This window comes from Mesocricetus auratus, unplaced genomic scaffold (assembly GCF_017639785.1).
Source record: "Mesocricetus auratus isolate SY011 unplaced genomic scaffold, BCM_Maur_2.0 Super-Scaffold_100010, whole genome shotgun sequence".
Taxonomy (NCBI): Eukaryota; Metazoa; Chordata; class Mammalia; order Rodentia; family Cricetidae; genus Mesocricetus; species Mesocricetus auratus.
Genome location: NW_024429194.1, coordinates 82797178 through 82811962, shown reverse-complemented (window position 1 = coordinate 82811962; position 14785 = coordinate 82797178). Strand labels below are relative to the sequence as shown.

Below are 14785 nucleotides of genomic sequence, written 5' to 3'. Positions count from 1 at the left end.
GGGTGATATGTGACTGGAGGAGTTGTCAGGAAGATGTACAAATGTATAGACAAACTGGGTGTTGGTGGTGCACACCTTTAATTCCAGCACTCGGGAGGCAGAGGCATGTGGATCTCTGAGGCCAGCTTGATTTACAAAGTGAGTTCTAGGACAGCCTGGGCTACACAGGGAAACTCTGGACACCCCCCCCAAAGAAAATATGTAGACAAATGTTTGGCTATGATATAAAAACAGGGCATCACCTGTTATTAGATTTTTAACCGCTGAGCCATCTCTCCAGCCCATGCTATCTAATTGCTGATATTGTCGTTGTTTCTCCAAAGGGCAAGCCCTATGCTCATGTTTTCCCACCCTGCCCTGTCTGCCCAGTGGTCATCACATCAGGATCTATTTGGCTGAGGTGCCCTGTAGTCATCTTTCTCTGCACTGGGAGCTGTCCTCTCCGTGTAGAGTCTGTGCGACCTTGGATTCGTAGCACCCTGTCCTAACTGGCCCCACACATTCACTTGTCCAAAGGCATTGGCATACTGGAGATGGTCGGTGCCAGGAGCTATCAGGGACAGCTGCTGGTGCCCCTTCTGCCTGTTTTGCCTTCAACATACACTCATTAAAATAACTCCGAAAGCAAAACAAAATGTCTGTTTCCATTTCCTGAACCTAAGACCTGCACTGCTTGGGGCGGGGATGGGCAGATGCCATGGCAGAGAAGGGGTCTGACCTGGTCCTCACTTCCCCTGTCCCATGCCCTGAATCTCTCCCTGCTCTTCCCCTGGCCTATGACATCTCTGCCCCCTGTGCCGTCTTCTGGCTCTCAGGTTCCTGGTCCTAAAAACACTTTTAAGTTTCAAGAGAGACAGCCTGAGTCCAGAAGCCTACATTCACATCCTTGGTGTCACTTACTGGTTTTATGTGACCTCAGACAAATGTCCCTGTCTGTTTGCTTCTCGATGTAATAGGACTGGACTGTTCTCCAGGATGTGTAAGGAGTCAGTGTACCCACCAGGACATTTGGTACAGAATTAGGTCTAAAATGAGACCGCTCGACTTTTATGAATCCATCGTCCTGAGCCTGTTCCCTGACCCACTTTCCTGCATCGTCTACCCGCGCCTGGCTGTGTGCTCTCTGAGCTCTGGCTCCCTTCTCTTCTCAGGACCTTGTCTATTCCAGTCCTGAGGACACAGCCCGCAAGGTCCTTATTGTCCTGAGGACCTTCATTCGGGAGAATGAGGATATTGAAGTGGGCGGTCTCATCCGAGGCCACTTCCTGCTCATCCTGCAGCGCCTGCTGGTGGAGTATGGGACGTCCACCTCAGGAGGTCAGATTCCCTTGGACGTGTTTTGACATGTAGAGTAGACCTTTCTGTTTTAGTGACTTGTGCTCTAAGGAAGAGTCTGATCAGTTTTTGCAACAGAAGAAAAATCAGGCCAGTCCTTACCATGCACAGCGTGTGTTTGGAGCTGATTGTCACAGAAATGGCAGCTCCCAGGGGGAAAACGAAAGTGGAAATCTGGAGGCGCCTGGGGAACCAGCAGGGCTGTGGGAGTAGGGTGGATCTGTGATGTGTTGAATCCCTAGTGAGCTCCAGGAGGACATGCTAGCAGTCACAGAGGCTGGCTTTTCATTTTGAAGAAACTCATACTGTCTTCAGCTATTTTTAAAGAGACTGGGAATTTTTTTTGAGAATCTGTTTTTTTTTTTAGACAGGGTTTCTGTGTATAGCTTTGGAGCCTGTCCTGGTACTTGCTCTGTAGACCAGGCTTGTCTCAAACTCACATAGATCCACCTGCCTCTGTCTCCTGAGTGCTGGGATTAAAGGCAGCATGTGCCACCTGCCTGGCTGTTTTTGGTTTTTGAGAGAAGGTCTCATATAGACCAGGCTGGCCACAAATTCATAGAGATCCACCTGCCTTTTAAATATTGTATATTCCATCATGCCTGACTCAAGAATATGATTTTAAAAAAAAGGGGGGAAGGGGGGGTCTCCTTGTGTAACCTTGGCTGGCTTGGAGCTCACTTTGTAGATCAGGCTGACCTCAAACTCACAGAGATGTCTGCTTGCTGAGTGCTAGGATTAAGGCTATCACCGCCACACCTGGCCCAAGAGTCTGATTTTTAAAACTAAATTTCTGAGCCATCAAGGGCAAGTGGGAAAAGGTTTGTGGTTCCCAAATCCAGTCCTGAAAGAACACTGGAGTTTTGAGGGTCCAAGCACTTCCTTTCTAGGGAAGAACGAATTCTATCTGGATGATAGTACTGTTTACAGTTAGGTTTGGGCCAGTGAAATGGCTCAGCAGGTAAGCACTTGCTGAGCTGCCTGCCAAGCCGAGTTTGACTCCTGGAACCCATGCAAAGGTTCAAGGAGAAAGCTAATTCCATGAAGTTGTGTCTGATATCCATGCATGTGCAGTTGCACCCTCCTGTCGTTACACACACACACACACACACACACACACACACACACACACACACACGAGAGAGAGAGAGAGAGAGAGAGAGAGAGAGAGAGAGAGAGAGAGAGAGAGAGAGAATAATAACAAATTTAAAATTTTTTTGGGCCAGGTGTAACAGTGTGACAGCATTGGAGAGACAAAGGCAGGGATATCAATATCTCTTGAGTCTGAGGTCAGCCTGGTCTGCATAGTGAGTTCCATCCAGGGCAGCCAGGAATACAAAAAAAAAAATCTTTTTTATTTTTATTTTTTTTGAGATTCACTGTAGCCAGTTAGGGTGGTGCATTCTTTTAATCCTAGAACTTGAGAAGCAGAGACAGGCAGATCTCTGAGTTCAAGGTCAGTCCCCACAGAGAAACCCTGACTCAAAAAATTGTATGTATATATATATATGTATGTATGTATATTAATTATTGGAAAAGTCATGCCTGGGAAATAGATTTAGATTTGTTCTCAATTTCTACCTTTGTTTCAGTGGCTATAACAGAGTACCATAAACTAGGTGACTCATGAGCAATAGGATATTACTAACAGTTCTTGGGAAATTCAGAGTCCAGATAGCAGCAGATTTGATGTCTGGTGAGAATCCACTATGTTCAGACAACTTGTATCTTCCTGAGGCATAAGGGACAAGCGACTAGTTCTTTGGAGTCTCTCTTATGGGCACTAATCCTATTCATGGTGACAGTGTCTTATGACTCGAATTTCTACTGGCTCCACTTCCTAGTACTCTAGAATTGGATTTCAGCATGGGAACATGGGGGCTTTACAGACACCCCGAGCACAGCACCCTGCCTTTCAGTAGCTATGGGGTCTTTGTGAGAAATCGCTATTTTATTTTCTTATTTGCAAAATAGGAATAAAAGTTCGGTTCATGTAATTTTTAATGGACTTTAGTGAAGTAATGAATACCCAATGGCTATCTAGAGTTGGCATCCAATGTAAGAGCTACTGCTGTCCCTCATGAGAAGTGAGAATCAAGTGCCCTTATTGGGGCTGTTTGTGGCAGGGAGGTTTTTGACCTTGACCTTTGGATGGGCGGAGCTTAGCTCTCTGAGCAGCCATTCCTGTTCTCCATAGCCTCCAGGAACCTGCCCCTGCTGCTGAACCTCCTTTCCTTGGTGCAGCTGAGGAGTGAGTCGGAGCAAGAATTGGACAGCACGGCCATGAAGCTGCTTCATCAAGGTGCCTTGGCTGCTTGAGACAGTGCCCACAGGCCTGGGACTGAGTATGGTAGGGCCCACTCGGTTTGGAAGATGTGAACAGCCAGTCTGTTCCTGGGGACGTCTTTCATTGTAAAGGAATATTTGGGAGACACCAAACAAACAAAAACCCCAAATAACAAACTAGCAGTCAGAGTGTGACAGGCACCAGCTCTGGTTAAGTCAGAAAGGCGTCTGCATGCTAGCTATGGATAGTGGTGTGGGCAGTAAGAATGCATCGTCTCTCAAGTAGGGTTGGGATACAAATATGTGTTTTGGTAAATGTGTAGTGCTTGGCAGACAAAGGCCTTCTGGATACAGTCCATGTGGGGTCATGCTTCCCTGATCAGCCATCCTCCCTGTCTCACAGTTGACTCAGATCTCTGGCCATGTAATTCACAGTTCGCTGGGTATCTTTCTTTTTAAAAATATTGTTATTTTTTATTATTGTGACCCTAGAACTTAAGAGGGAAGAGGATCAGGAGTTCATCCTTGGTTATATAGAGAGTTCAGGGCTATCCTAGACTGCATTAAATCCTAACTCCTCTCTCAAGTATGTACACACACACACAGAGAGAGAGAGAGAGAGAGAGAGAGAGAGAGAGAGAGAGAGAGAGAGAGAGAGAGAGAATGATTTTGATTATTCTGACAAAGAATAACAGGCTGCAAACCTACATGTGAAATATAGTAGACATTTATATACAATTCTTGAGTCCCTCTGTCAGGGGAAAGGACTACATTTCTGGAGTAGCGGTGCTGTTGGGGGAAGACTTGCTTGCCCAGTTGACCACGGACCAGTGAGAAGTCCAAGTGTGAAATGAAAAGGGTCTTAGGGAGGCTTAGTGGTGATGGAGAGGTCAGTGTGCTCCCAGGATGAGAAGGAAATGTTCTCTGGAGCTCTGCTCTTTGGTGTCATGGCTGCTCTGTTCAGGAGTGCAGATGAGCCGTCCAGTTACAGAGATAATCTGTCAACTGAACATTTTTTGTTTTTTAATGTAGAGACAAGCTCTTGGCAGATAAACCATGGTGGCTTCAAACTTGGAATTGCTTTTGCCTCAGCCCCTTGAACACTGGTTATTACAGATGCATGCTACCATGTCTAGCCCGAGCCAAGTCATTCTGAACCAGTGTTCTTTTTTGTTTGTTTGTTTGGGTTTTGTTTTGTTTGAGACAGAGTTTCTCTGTGTAACAGCCCTAGCTGTCCTGGAACTCATGATGTAGACCAGGCTGACCTTGAACTCAGTGAGATCCACCTGACTGCCTTCCAAGTGCTGGGATTAAAGGCACGCACCACCACTGCCCAACTATGAACCAAAACTCTGTCGCATCCTCCCACCCAATTTTCTTGACAAATCAGAGGCTAACATGGAGGATTCCATCTTCATGGTCTTTTCGAATTGTTGTTTCTTCCTTAAATGGGCATGCTCCCTCTAGGTAGCCTCAATTGTGTGTCACTCATGGCAGGAGCCACAAGTCTGACATTATTCTTCAGGGTGTACGATTTGTGTGTGTGTGTGTGATAGAGAGAGAGAGAGAGAGAGAGAGAGAGAGAGAGAGAGAGAGGGAGGGAGGGAGGGAGGGAGGGAGGGAGGGAGGGAGGGAGGGAGGGAGGGAGGGAGGGAGGGAGGGAGAGAGAGAGGGAGGGAGAGAGAGAGAGGGAGAGAGAGAGAGAGGGAGAGAGAGAGTCAGAGGTCAGCTCTGTGGAACCAGTTCCCTCCTTATACCTTCGTGTAGGCACTAGGGAGTGAACTCACGTTTTTCAGCCCTTGTGGCAGTTGCCTATACACACTGAGCCATCTCAGCAATAACCCTCTCTCTTTAAAATTTTATTTATTACACCACAGCTCATTATAAGCTTGATCCATATTTGTTTTCTGGAGTTGCAGCATTGTTTGGTCTGTCACCCATTTGGGGACATCCTTGTACTCACATATATTGTGGACCACATTTATCAAGGAAGCATGCTATCCCACGTGGAGAACGAGGGCTACCCTGGGATTTCTCCATGGATGCTCTGCCCTCAGATGGCTTAAGCTTAATTGCATATCTTAACCACCTTTAGCAGAGGCCATGCTATTACTCCACTCTGAGTCATCTTTGGTTTTATAATGTTTGTAATGTTGCATTCCTCTTCCTGGGGAGATGTAAGGAAATGTCTGTTCAGCTCAGATGGGGCACTGATAGACCAAAGAGGATTCAATCCCAGCTCAGCCAATGAGAGGTTTGTGGAATTAAGAATATGAATGACTTGCCAGGCAGTGGTGGCGCACGCCTTTAATCCCAGCACTTGGGAGGTAGAGGCAGGTGGATCTCTGTGATTATTGAGGCCAGTCTGATCTACAAAGTGGGTTCCAGAACTATGCACATAGACACCCCCTGCTGCCCCCCAAAAAAGAATCACTGAAAAGCCTAGCCACGTGTGGTGATGCACGCCTTTAATCCCAGCACCTGTGGGGCAGAGGCAGAAGGATCTCTGTGAATTCGAGAACAGCCTGGTTTGCATAGGGAGTTCCAGGTCAGCCATGGCTGCATAGAGAGACCCTGTCTCCGAAGACAGGGGAGGAGAAAGTGAAAGAGTAGCCCTGCCCAACATAGGCAGTTCATGGAAAGCTACAACACTAGAGTCCCCAACTTGAATTTCGGTGACTAAATCGGAGTCAAGTTAGCCAGAAAGCAGTGATGTAAGAAAGAGAGCCCACCAGATATAAGGGTGTCTGCCTGTGACCATAGAATTCTGGAGGTGGAGGTAGGAAGACCATAAATTCAAGACCAGCCAGGACTATACAGCAAGATTCCCTTTTTTAAAAAGGACACCCCGGAGTGGTGTTGTCCATCCGTAATCACTGCACTTGTGAGACAGAAGCAAGAGGGTCGTCATTGTCAGCAAAGTGAATTTGAGACAGTTCAGCATACACGAGACCTTCTCTTAAAAACCAGAGAGGAAGGAGGGTGGGAGGAAAAAGAGAGAGGCGGAGGCAGGAGGATAGCAAATTTAGGGAGTTGTTCACCCAGAATAACAGAATTTCCTTGGAGTGCAGCGGAGATGATTAAGTGGTGGGATGGTCTTAGGGAGTGAGTTTGTTGTCATTCTTCTCTCTCCTGGCTGTAATACAGTGTTTGTGTCCTCCCCCGGGACTGGCATCTGACACTAGCCAGCTGTTGCCTAGTGTGTGTGTGGAGTGTAAGAGTACTTAAACCATGAGTGCCGTGCCATAGGCTACCTGTGGATTCTGGTTTCTTGCAGTGAGCAAGCTGTGTGGAAAGTGTAGCCCTGCGGATGTGGATATCCTGCAGCCCTCCTTCAACTTCCTGTACTGGAGTCTTCATCAGACCACACCCAGTAGCCAGAAAAGAGGTACAGGGGCCCAGGCAGAGTCACTGAGGAGGCCAGTGTCAGGGGTCCTCGGTGCCCTTGGGTCTTTCTTCTTAAAAATTATCTAGGTGTTTGTGTGTGGTCGACAATGATGAGACTCTTCAATTCTGATAGTTCGTGATTCTTCTATGTGCAAGGCTCCTTCTATCCCCTTGATGAAATCTGTCTGTTTTCATATGCTCGAAGTCCTATCGGGTCCTCAATCCCACAGAGGTGTTAAACTGGACGGCTGTCCCTCCCCTCTCCTCCCTGCAGCTGCTGCTGTACTGCTGAGCAGCACAGCCTTGGTCGAGCTTCTGGAGAAGATGCTGGCCCTCACCTGGACAGAGGCAGGCTCTCCCAGGACTCCACTGCTCTGCTCTGCCTGGCTGCTCACAGCCTCCTTCTCTGCCCAGCAGCACGATGGCAATTTGCAGGTTAGTGTCCCTAGTGTCCTGTCTTTGGGACATGAGATAGCACTGGAAGAAATGCTAGAATCCTGGGTTCTGTCCCCAGCTCTGTGGCATATCAGCCGTGTGACCTTGGCAGAATACTCAACTGGGCTGAGTTTCAGAGTTCTTACATACAAAGTGGGAATCGAAGGGGCTGGGGTTATTGACAGCTTGGTTTAAATTATTCTTTTTAACACAAACGGATCACCTACATGTCAGGCTGTATTCTGGATACAGAGAAATAAAAATGCATTTGCCCTACCCATAAGGAATATGTTTTCTAAAGAAAGCCTTGAAGGAAGACTGTATTTGGCAAAGGCAGTGGGGGAAGGTGCTCCCGGTCAGGGTACAATATGAACAAGGGCATTAAAATGCACAAATTTAGGATGTGGGGTACATCTTTAGTGATAAGCTCGTATGAGGGAGTGAACCAATAGACCGGGTTAGACGAGAAGGCAGGAGCCAGCTGTGACCTTGTGATGCCCAGTGGCAAGATGCAGAGTGCCACATGTAGTTAGCTGTCATTGTCACTGTTGGAGGCCGATGCGGGGAACACGAGAGCGGTGGACATCTACACAGCAAATCTCATTTCCGTCTGGAGGACCTTGTCATCCCAATGCCCTCTGTGAGCTCCAGGCTGGGCTGTTACATATTCAAGTATCTCTTCCCCCAAGCTCCTCCTCATGGGCAGAAAGCATCTCTGAGCTTCCATGGTGTTTACACAGCACCCCAGCACTGCCAGTGTAGTGAGGGCCACATAGCTCATCTGTTAGAAGGGAGAGCCGTTGTGGCTCCTGGGGTAGTGATGAGCTGTAGTGGTTATGTGCTGTGGCAGACCCTGTATGGTGTTGCCTAGGATCAGTTTTTATTTATTATTTATTTACTGAGACAGGATTCCTCTATGTAGCCCTGGAGCTTGCTATGTAGACGAGGTTGATCTCCACCTCACAGAGATCTGCCTGCCGCCGCCGCTGGAATGGTGGAATTAAAGGCATAACCGTGCCTGTCTCTCTGTCTCTCCCTCTCTCTCTTTTTATTGAGATAGGGATCATGTGGCCCAGACTGGCCTCAGATTTGTTATGTAGCTGATTCTGGCTTTTAACTAGTCATCCTCCTGCCTCTACTTCCTCGCTGGGATTTTCTAGGTGTGTGTCACTGTGATTGTGCCATGACTGACTCAGAACAGAAACCCTCCCTGTTTTTCTCTGTGAGGGGTTTGGGCCACTCACTCACACTTCTGTGGTGACATGCCTGCGTGGAAGAAGCCTGGCCCTCCGTCCTCCCTCCCGACTGTGCCTGGCCATCAGCGCACCCCAGCTGGTGACTTGCTTCCAGCCAGCCCTGCTGTCTTGATTCTGTCTAGGATGGTTAAGGAATATCTTTGTGCTAGACTCCGAGCCAAGCAGAGTAATACTTGCTGCCCTCTGACAGCTTGTGTTCTGGTGGAGGACAGCAGAACAGACCGGCTTTGAACTCCCCACCCTGTCTAGCTCCTGAATTTGGACATTAGGCTCACGTTTTCTCACGGTGCTCCTGAATTCTGGAGGTAGTAAAAGCAGGAAACACTGTTTTTATTTCACAGATGAAGAAAGCAAGGCAGGTTGAGAGAGATACAGTGCCTTACCCACTGTGTTTATATAGTGATTCACTGTAATTCAGGCTGGCCTCGAACTCACAATCCTCCCCTCTCAAGGAGACAGTAGGCATGTGCCACCACCACACTTGGCTAGGGCTAAGGTTTTGATTTGGTGTGTCCGACTCTAGGTCTTCTGAGTTAGGTGAGTAGAGCCAGAGACCAAGCCACAGACTAGGCTGAGGAAGGCTTCCTGGAGGCTATCGATGTCTGGGATGACTTCAGAGAGGAGTGAGCTCTCCAGGTTCAGGCTTGATTGTCCTCTTCACACTCTGACGTCAGCACAGTACGTCTGAGAGGGCTCTGTCGCCTCGGGTCTTGATGTAACTGGTGCAACAGGAGGTGGGCAGGCCATTTTCTACCCGCGCCTCCAGAACACTGACTGGGCTTAACGCCCCCCCTTCTCTGCCAGGTCCATCAGACATTATCTGTGGAACTGAACCAAGCATTGAAGGCTCTCAGCTTTCCAAAGAAAAAGTCTGCACTGCTGTCAGGTATGGTGTGGACTTCCCAGCAGGAGAAAAAGCCTTCCCTTGGATTCCTAGAGGGGACCACCCACCCAGATCACAATTCTTTATCAGCACCATCCCCTCTCCTGGGTGGGAGATAGGGGAGGAAGAGGGAGGAACAGGGGTCAGTAGTCTCCTCTTTCCAGCTGCCATCCTGCGATTCCTGCGGACAGCCCTGCAGCAAAGATTTTCCTCTGCCTTGGTGGCCTTGGTGCCCTCAGGAGACCAACCCCTGCCAACTCCTGAGGACACTGTCCTGGCCCCACTGGGAACATCACAGGTGCTGTCCCTGCTTATTGGGCTTCAGAACCTCCTGGTGCAGGTAAGGCTCTGGCTGAGTGGGCTCCCGGCAGTGGGAACTCCTGTTCTCATGACAGCAGGAAAAGATGGCTTCAAGCTCTCAGGAGACTAGTGTTTCAGCTAGAGCAGCCGTTGTGTCTGTCACACACGTGAAATTCCAGCATTTGGGAGGTGGGAGCAGGAAGACCAGGAGCTCATGATCATTGTGTTAGAGATGTCTAGAGGAACAGAACAGAATAGACAGAATGAATGTGTAGTAAAAGGAGTCTATTAGGTTGGCATACAAGATACAGTTCTGTAGTTGGTTTTTGGTGTTTTATTTATTTGTTATTGTTGTTGGTTTTTGAGTCAGGGTTTCTCTGTGTAGCCCTGGCTGTCCTAGAACTCATGCTGTGGACCAGGCTGGCCTCAAACTCACAGAGAGCCACCTGCCTCTGCCTCCCAAGTGCTGGGATTAAAGGAGTGCACCACTACAGCTAGTCATTTTTCTTTTTTCTTTTTTTTTTAAGTCTTTGGTGGCCTGCCACCCAGCTCCCAAATAAATACACAGCGACTTATTCTTTCTTATGAATGCCCAGGCCTAGCTTGCCTTGTTTTCTAGCCAGCTTTCCTAACTTAAATTATCCTGTTTCTCTTTAACTATCTCATGCCTCTGGGCTTTTGCCTTTATTCTATATATCTTTTCTACTTACTCTGTGGCTGGCTATGTGGCTGGGTGACTGGCACTGATGTCCTCATTTCCTTTCTCACTCCTCATACTTCCCTAGATTTCTTATCTATTCTCTGCCTGGCAGCCCCACTTAGCCCTCTCCTGCCTAGCTATTGGCCGTTCACCTCTTTGTTAGACCAATCAGTTGTTATAGGCAGGCAAAGTAACACAGCTTCCAGAGTTAAACAAATGCAACATAAAAGAATGCAACACATCTTTGCATCATTAAACAAATGTTCCACAGCATAAATGGAAAGAACACATCTTAAACTAGTATTCCACAGCACTGTTCTGATTCCAGCTGTGGCTGTGTCCACACTGGAGAGGCTGAGAATCAGTAGCTACTTAGCCCACTGGACTGGATATATCCATAGGCCCATTCTGGTGCTGAGCGTGTAGAGGGTTTCCACAGAACCACCGGTTGGAAGGCTGGAGGAACTGGGTTCTGATGCCAGTGAAGGATGGTGGTGGCGGTGGCGGCGGCGGCGGCGGTGGCGGGAGCAAGAGGTCAGATAAACGTGTGAACAGGGTAGAAGGGCTGACCAGTGAGACACAAGCAAGCAGCAGCACAAAGCAGCAGCTGTCCCTCTGACCTGCTTACGGCTGGGCCTCCATGGACGAGGTGCTGTCCACAATTAGTGTCCACCTCAGCCTAATCAGGTGTGCCCAGACTCAGTGAAACTGAAGCCAGGGTTAGCTATCACAGTTATCCTTAGAATGTAGAGAATTCAAGGCTAACCTGGGCTATCTAAGACCCTGTCTAAACAAAACACCCAGCAATGACAAGCAAAGCCAGAGTCTGGAGTGGGGTATAGTCACCATACTAACTTGGCCTGGGTTAGCGCCTGCTGGAAGCTCGAACATATGTTCGACTCTGTACAGCCTACATGAACTGAGCATGAGAGAAGGATGCTTCTCCAAAGTAAAATTGTTTTCACGGGAGAATGGATCCTGGCCAAGCAGAACAGATGTTTCCCCCAGAGGTGTTTGTATTTTATATCCCAGAGGATTCTTAGAGGTTATTGTTTATCCAGCCATCACATACTAAGCCTGTAAACTCTGCATCAGAGCCTGTGAAGGGCATTTGACACCCCAGGAATTTTCCATGTACTAGGCAATGGTTGCTAGATCCTGACCTGTGGCATATCTGTACACAAGGCTTTAGGTCCTTAGGGATGCATGAATCTGCCATGTCACAGCCCTCAACTCTGTCACTTTTTACATCAGTCTCTCCCATCAGACCAAGATCCTCAGAGGGCAGGGACTAAGTGGTTCAACTTTGTGTTTCCTTCCTCCAGGAATCAAGGGCAGGGCATGGTGGCATGTGCCTTTAGTCCCAGCACTCAAGAAGTAGGAAGCAGGCAGATCTCTGAACTTGAGGCCAACTTGTTCTCCTGGTCTACACAGTGAGTTCCAGGACAGCCAGGGGTACATAGTGAGACTCTGACCCAAAAATAAATGAATAATAAATAAACAGTTATCCGATTAGACTAAAGCATTAGCATCAGGTTCCTATCTGTGCGTGTGCCTGCCATGTGTGCTTGTGTCTAAGTGTGCATGAGTGTGCAGATACACATGCATGCCCATACAAATGGAGGCAGAGCAGAGGACAAGCATGGTTGTTCTTCAGGCACTATCCATCCCGTGGGTTGTTGTTGTTTCTGTTGTATTTGTTTTTTTGTGGCAAGGTTTCTCTGTGTAACCCTGGCTGTCCTTGAACTCACTCTTCAAGACCAGGAGAATCTCTGTGAATTTGAGGCTAGCCTGGGCTACAGAGTGAGTTCCAGGACAGGCTCCAAAGCTACAGAGAAACCCTGTCTCGGAAAAAAAAATAATAAAGAAAAAGGTGAGCCTTGCCCACCTCCTGTCTCTTTCTGTGTCTGATTCTTTCTCTTTCTTTTTCTTCTGCCACTCTTGTTCCCAGGGACTGGTCTCTGCCCCCTTCTCTCTCCTCTTCCAATAACCCTCCTGTGTGAGCCCTGTTGCATGGTGTGAGTCTTCCCATTTCTTTTTAAATTATAACATCTGGTGTGCAGGATATCTGATATGTGATCCCAAAAGGGTCACGGCACACAGGCTGAGAACTGCTGGTTTAGCTGCTAAGAGCACTGGCTCCTCTTCTAAAAGATTCAAATTTCAAGATTCCTAGCACCCACGTGGTGTCTCAGAACCCTTTGTGTAGCTCCAATTCTGAAGGCCCTTGGGGTCCTTTTCAGGCCTTCACAGGTACCAGGCACATATGTGGTGCATAGACATATTTACAGGCAAAACATCCATGCGCATTAAAAATAAAAGAATTAAAACAGAAAACACATAATCTTTTTAACCCCACTCAGCAGAATAAAGTAAGTTGCCCAGGGTTGTGCAGCTGTTACGATACCAAGCAAGGATTCAGCCATACCCATGTCTGCCCCATACCCTCAGCCAACAAGCTGTATCACTTTCTAATGAATAGAATAAAGGGAGTATGAGATTTGTTTACTTTTTTAAAGATTTATTTGCTTATTATGAATGCAGTATTCTGACTGCTTGTATCCCTGCAGTCCAGAAGAGGGCACCAGATCTCATTATAGTTGGTTGTGAACCCCATGTGATTGCTGGGAATTGAACTCAGGACCTCTGGAAGAGCAGGCAGTGCTTTTAACTGCTGAGTCATCTTGGGACAGGGTTTCTCTGTAGCTTTGAAGCCTGTCCTGGAACTTTCTCTGTAGACCAGGTTGGCCCTGAACACCTGCCTCTGCCTCCCGAGTGCTGGGACTAAAGGTGTGCACTACCATTGCCTGGCCCAAGATTTATTTTTAAGTTTGTTTTTACCTTAAAGAAAAAAAAATCAAGGCCAGCTAGATGGCTCACAAGATAGTGGCCCTTGCCACCAAGTCTGAGATAACTCGATGGGGAATGCCCTCTGTATATATGTATCTCTTATTGGTTGATGAATAAAACACTGATTGGCCAGTAGCCAGGCAGGAAGTATAGGCGGGGCTATGAGACAAGAATTCTGGGGAGAGGAGGCAGAGAGGGGCTGTGAGGAGATACCATGTAGATACTGGGAAGATAGGACGTGCTGGATGTTCTCTGGTAAGATGAGGCCATTTAGAAATGCTTAGATTAGTAGTTATGGGTTTATAATTAAGAGAGAGCTAGCTAATAAGAAGCCTGAGCCATCGGCTAAACAGTTTCTAATTAATAGAAGCCTCTGTGTATTTATTTGGGGCTAAACGGCTGGAGACCAGACGTAACAGAACTTCTGTCTACAATAACTTGAGTTTGAGGTGGGAGGAGAGAACTAATTCCAACAAGTTTTTTCTGACCTCCATATGTACTTTGTGACATGCACTTGTCTTTCCCCCAAATAAAGTAATTTTTTAAAAAATTAGTCCAATCTGGGAAATGATTCAGTTGTCAGAATGCTTGGCTAGTGTGTATAAAGCCTTGGCTTTGATCACTAGCACTCCATAAACCAGCTGTGGTGGCGTATCTGTGGTCCAGTTCAGGAGGCAAATGGTTCAGAGGTTAAGGGCGTGTTCTGATAATGAGGTAATTACCAGGCTCGTCTGATATGCATGAGACCCCATTTTAAGGCAAAACAGTTTTAGTTGGGTGTATAACCTCAGCAGGTAGCAGGAAGATTGAAAATTTGAGATTAACCTGGGCCATGAGGCACACATCTATCTCAAAAGAAGCCAAAACAAAACAAAAATTTTCTCTGCCTGACAGCCCTGCCTGTCCTTTCTCCTGCCTTGCTATTGGCCATTCAGCTCTTTGTTAGACCATTAGGTGTTTTAGACAAGCAAAGTTAACACAGTTTCACAGAGTTAAACAAATGCAACATAAAAGAATTCCACACGGGGCTAGAGAGATGACTCAGCAGTTAAGAGCACATGCTGCTCTTCCAGAAGACCCGGGTTCAATTCCCAGCACCCACATGGCAGCTCACAACTGTCTGTAACATGAGTTCCAGAGGAGTTGACATCTTCACACAAATGTACATAAAATAAAGTTAAATATATTTAAAAAGAATGTAACACATTTTTGCATCATTGTTTCACAGCATAAACAAATGTATCACATCTTAAAATAATATTCTACAACATAAACAAAGTTACTCTTAAATTAAAAAACAGCATTTTTGAGACAAGGTATTATGCAGCTCAGGCTTGCCTTGATTCCTGATCC

At 47.2% G+C, this 14785-nt stretch overlaps 1 protein-coding gene across 2 annotated transcripts in view; it reads left to right on the top strand.

Moving 5' to 3' along the window:
• Mei1 (meiotic double-stranded break formation protein 1) overlaps nt 1–14785 on the top strand; it is a 59845-nt gene that overhangs the window by 40426 nt on the left and 4634 nt on the right. For both annotated transcript variants that reach the window (XM_040752729.1, XM_040752730.1), the window contains 6 exons: nt 1152–1317; nt 3533–3637; nt 6899–7009; nt 7283–7443; nt 9504–9585; nt 9747–9922. In XM_040752729.1, coding sequence (XP_040608663.1) covers nt 1152–1317; nt 3533–3637; nt 6899–7009; nt 7283–7443; nt 9504–9585; nt 9747–9922 — 801 coding nt within the window. The remainder of the gene's footprint in view (nt 1–1151; nt 1318–3532; nt 3638–6898; nt 7010–7282; nt 7444–9503; nt 9586–9746; nt 9923–14785) is intronic.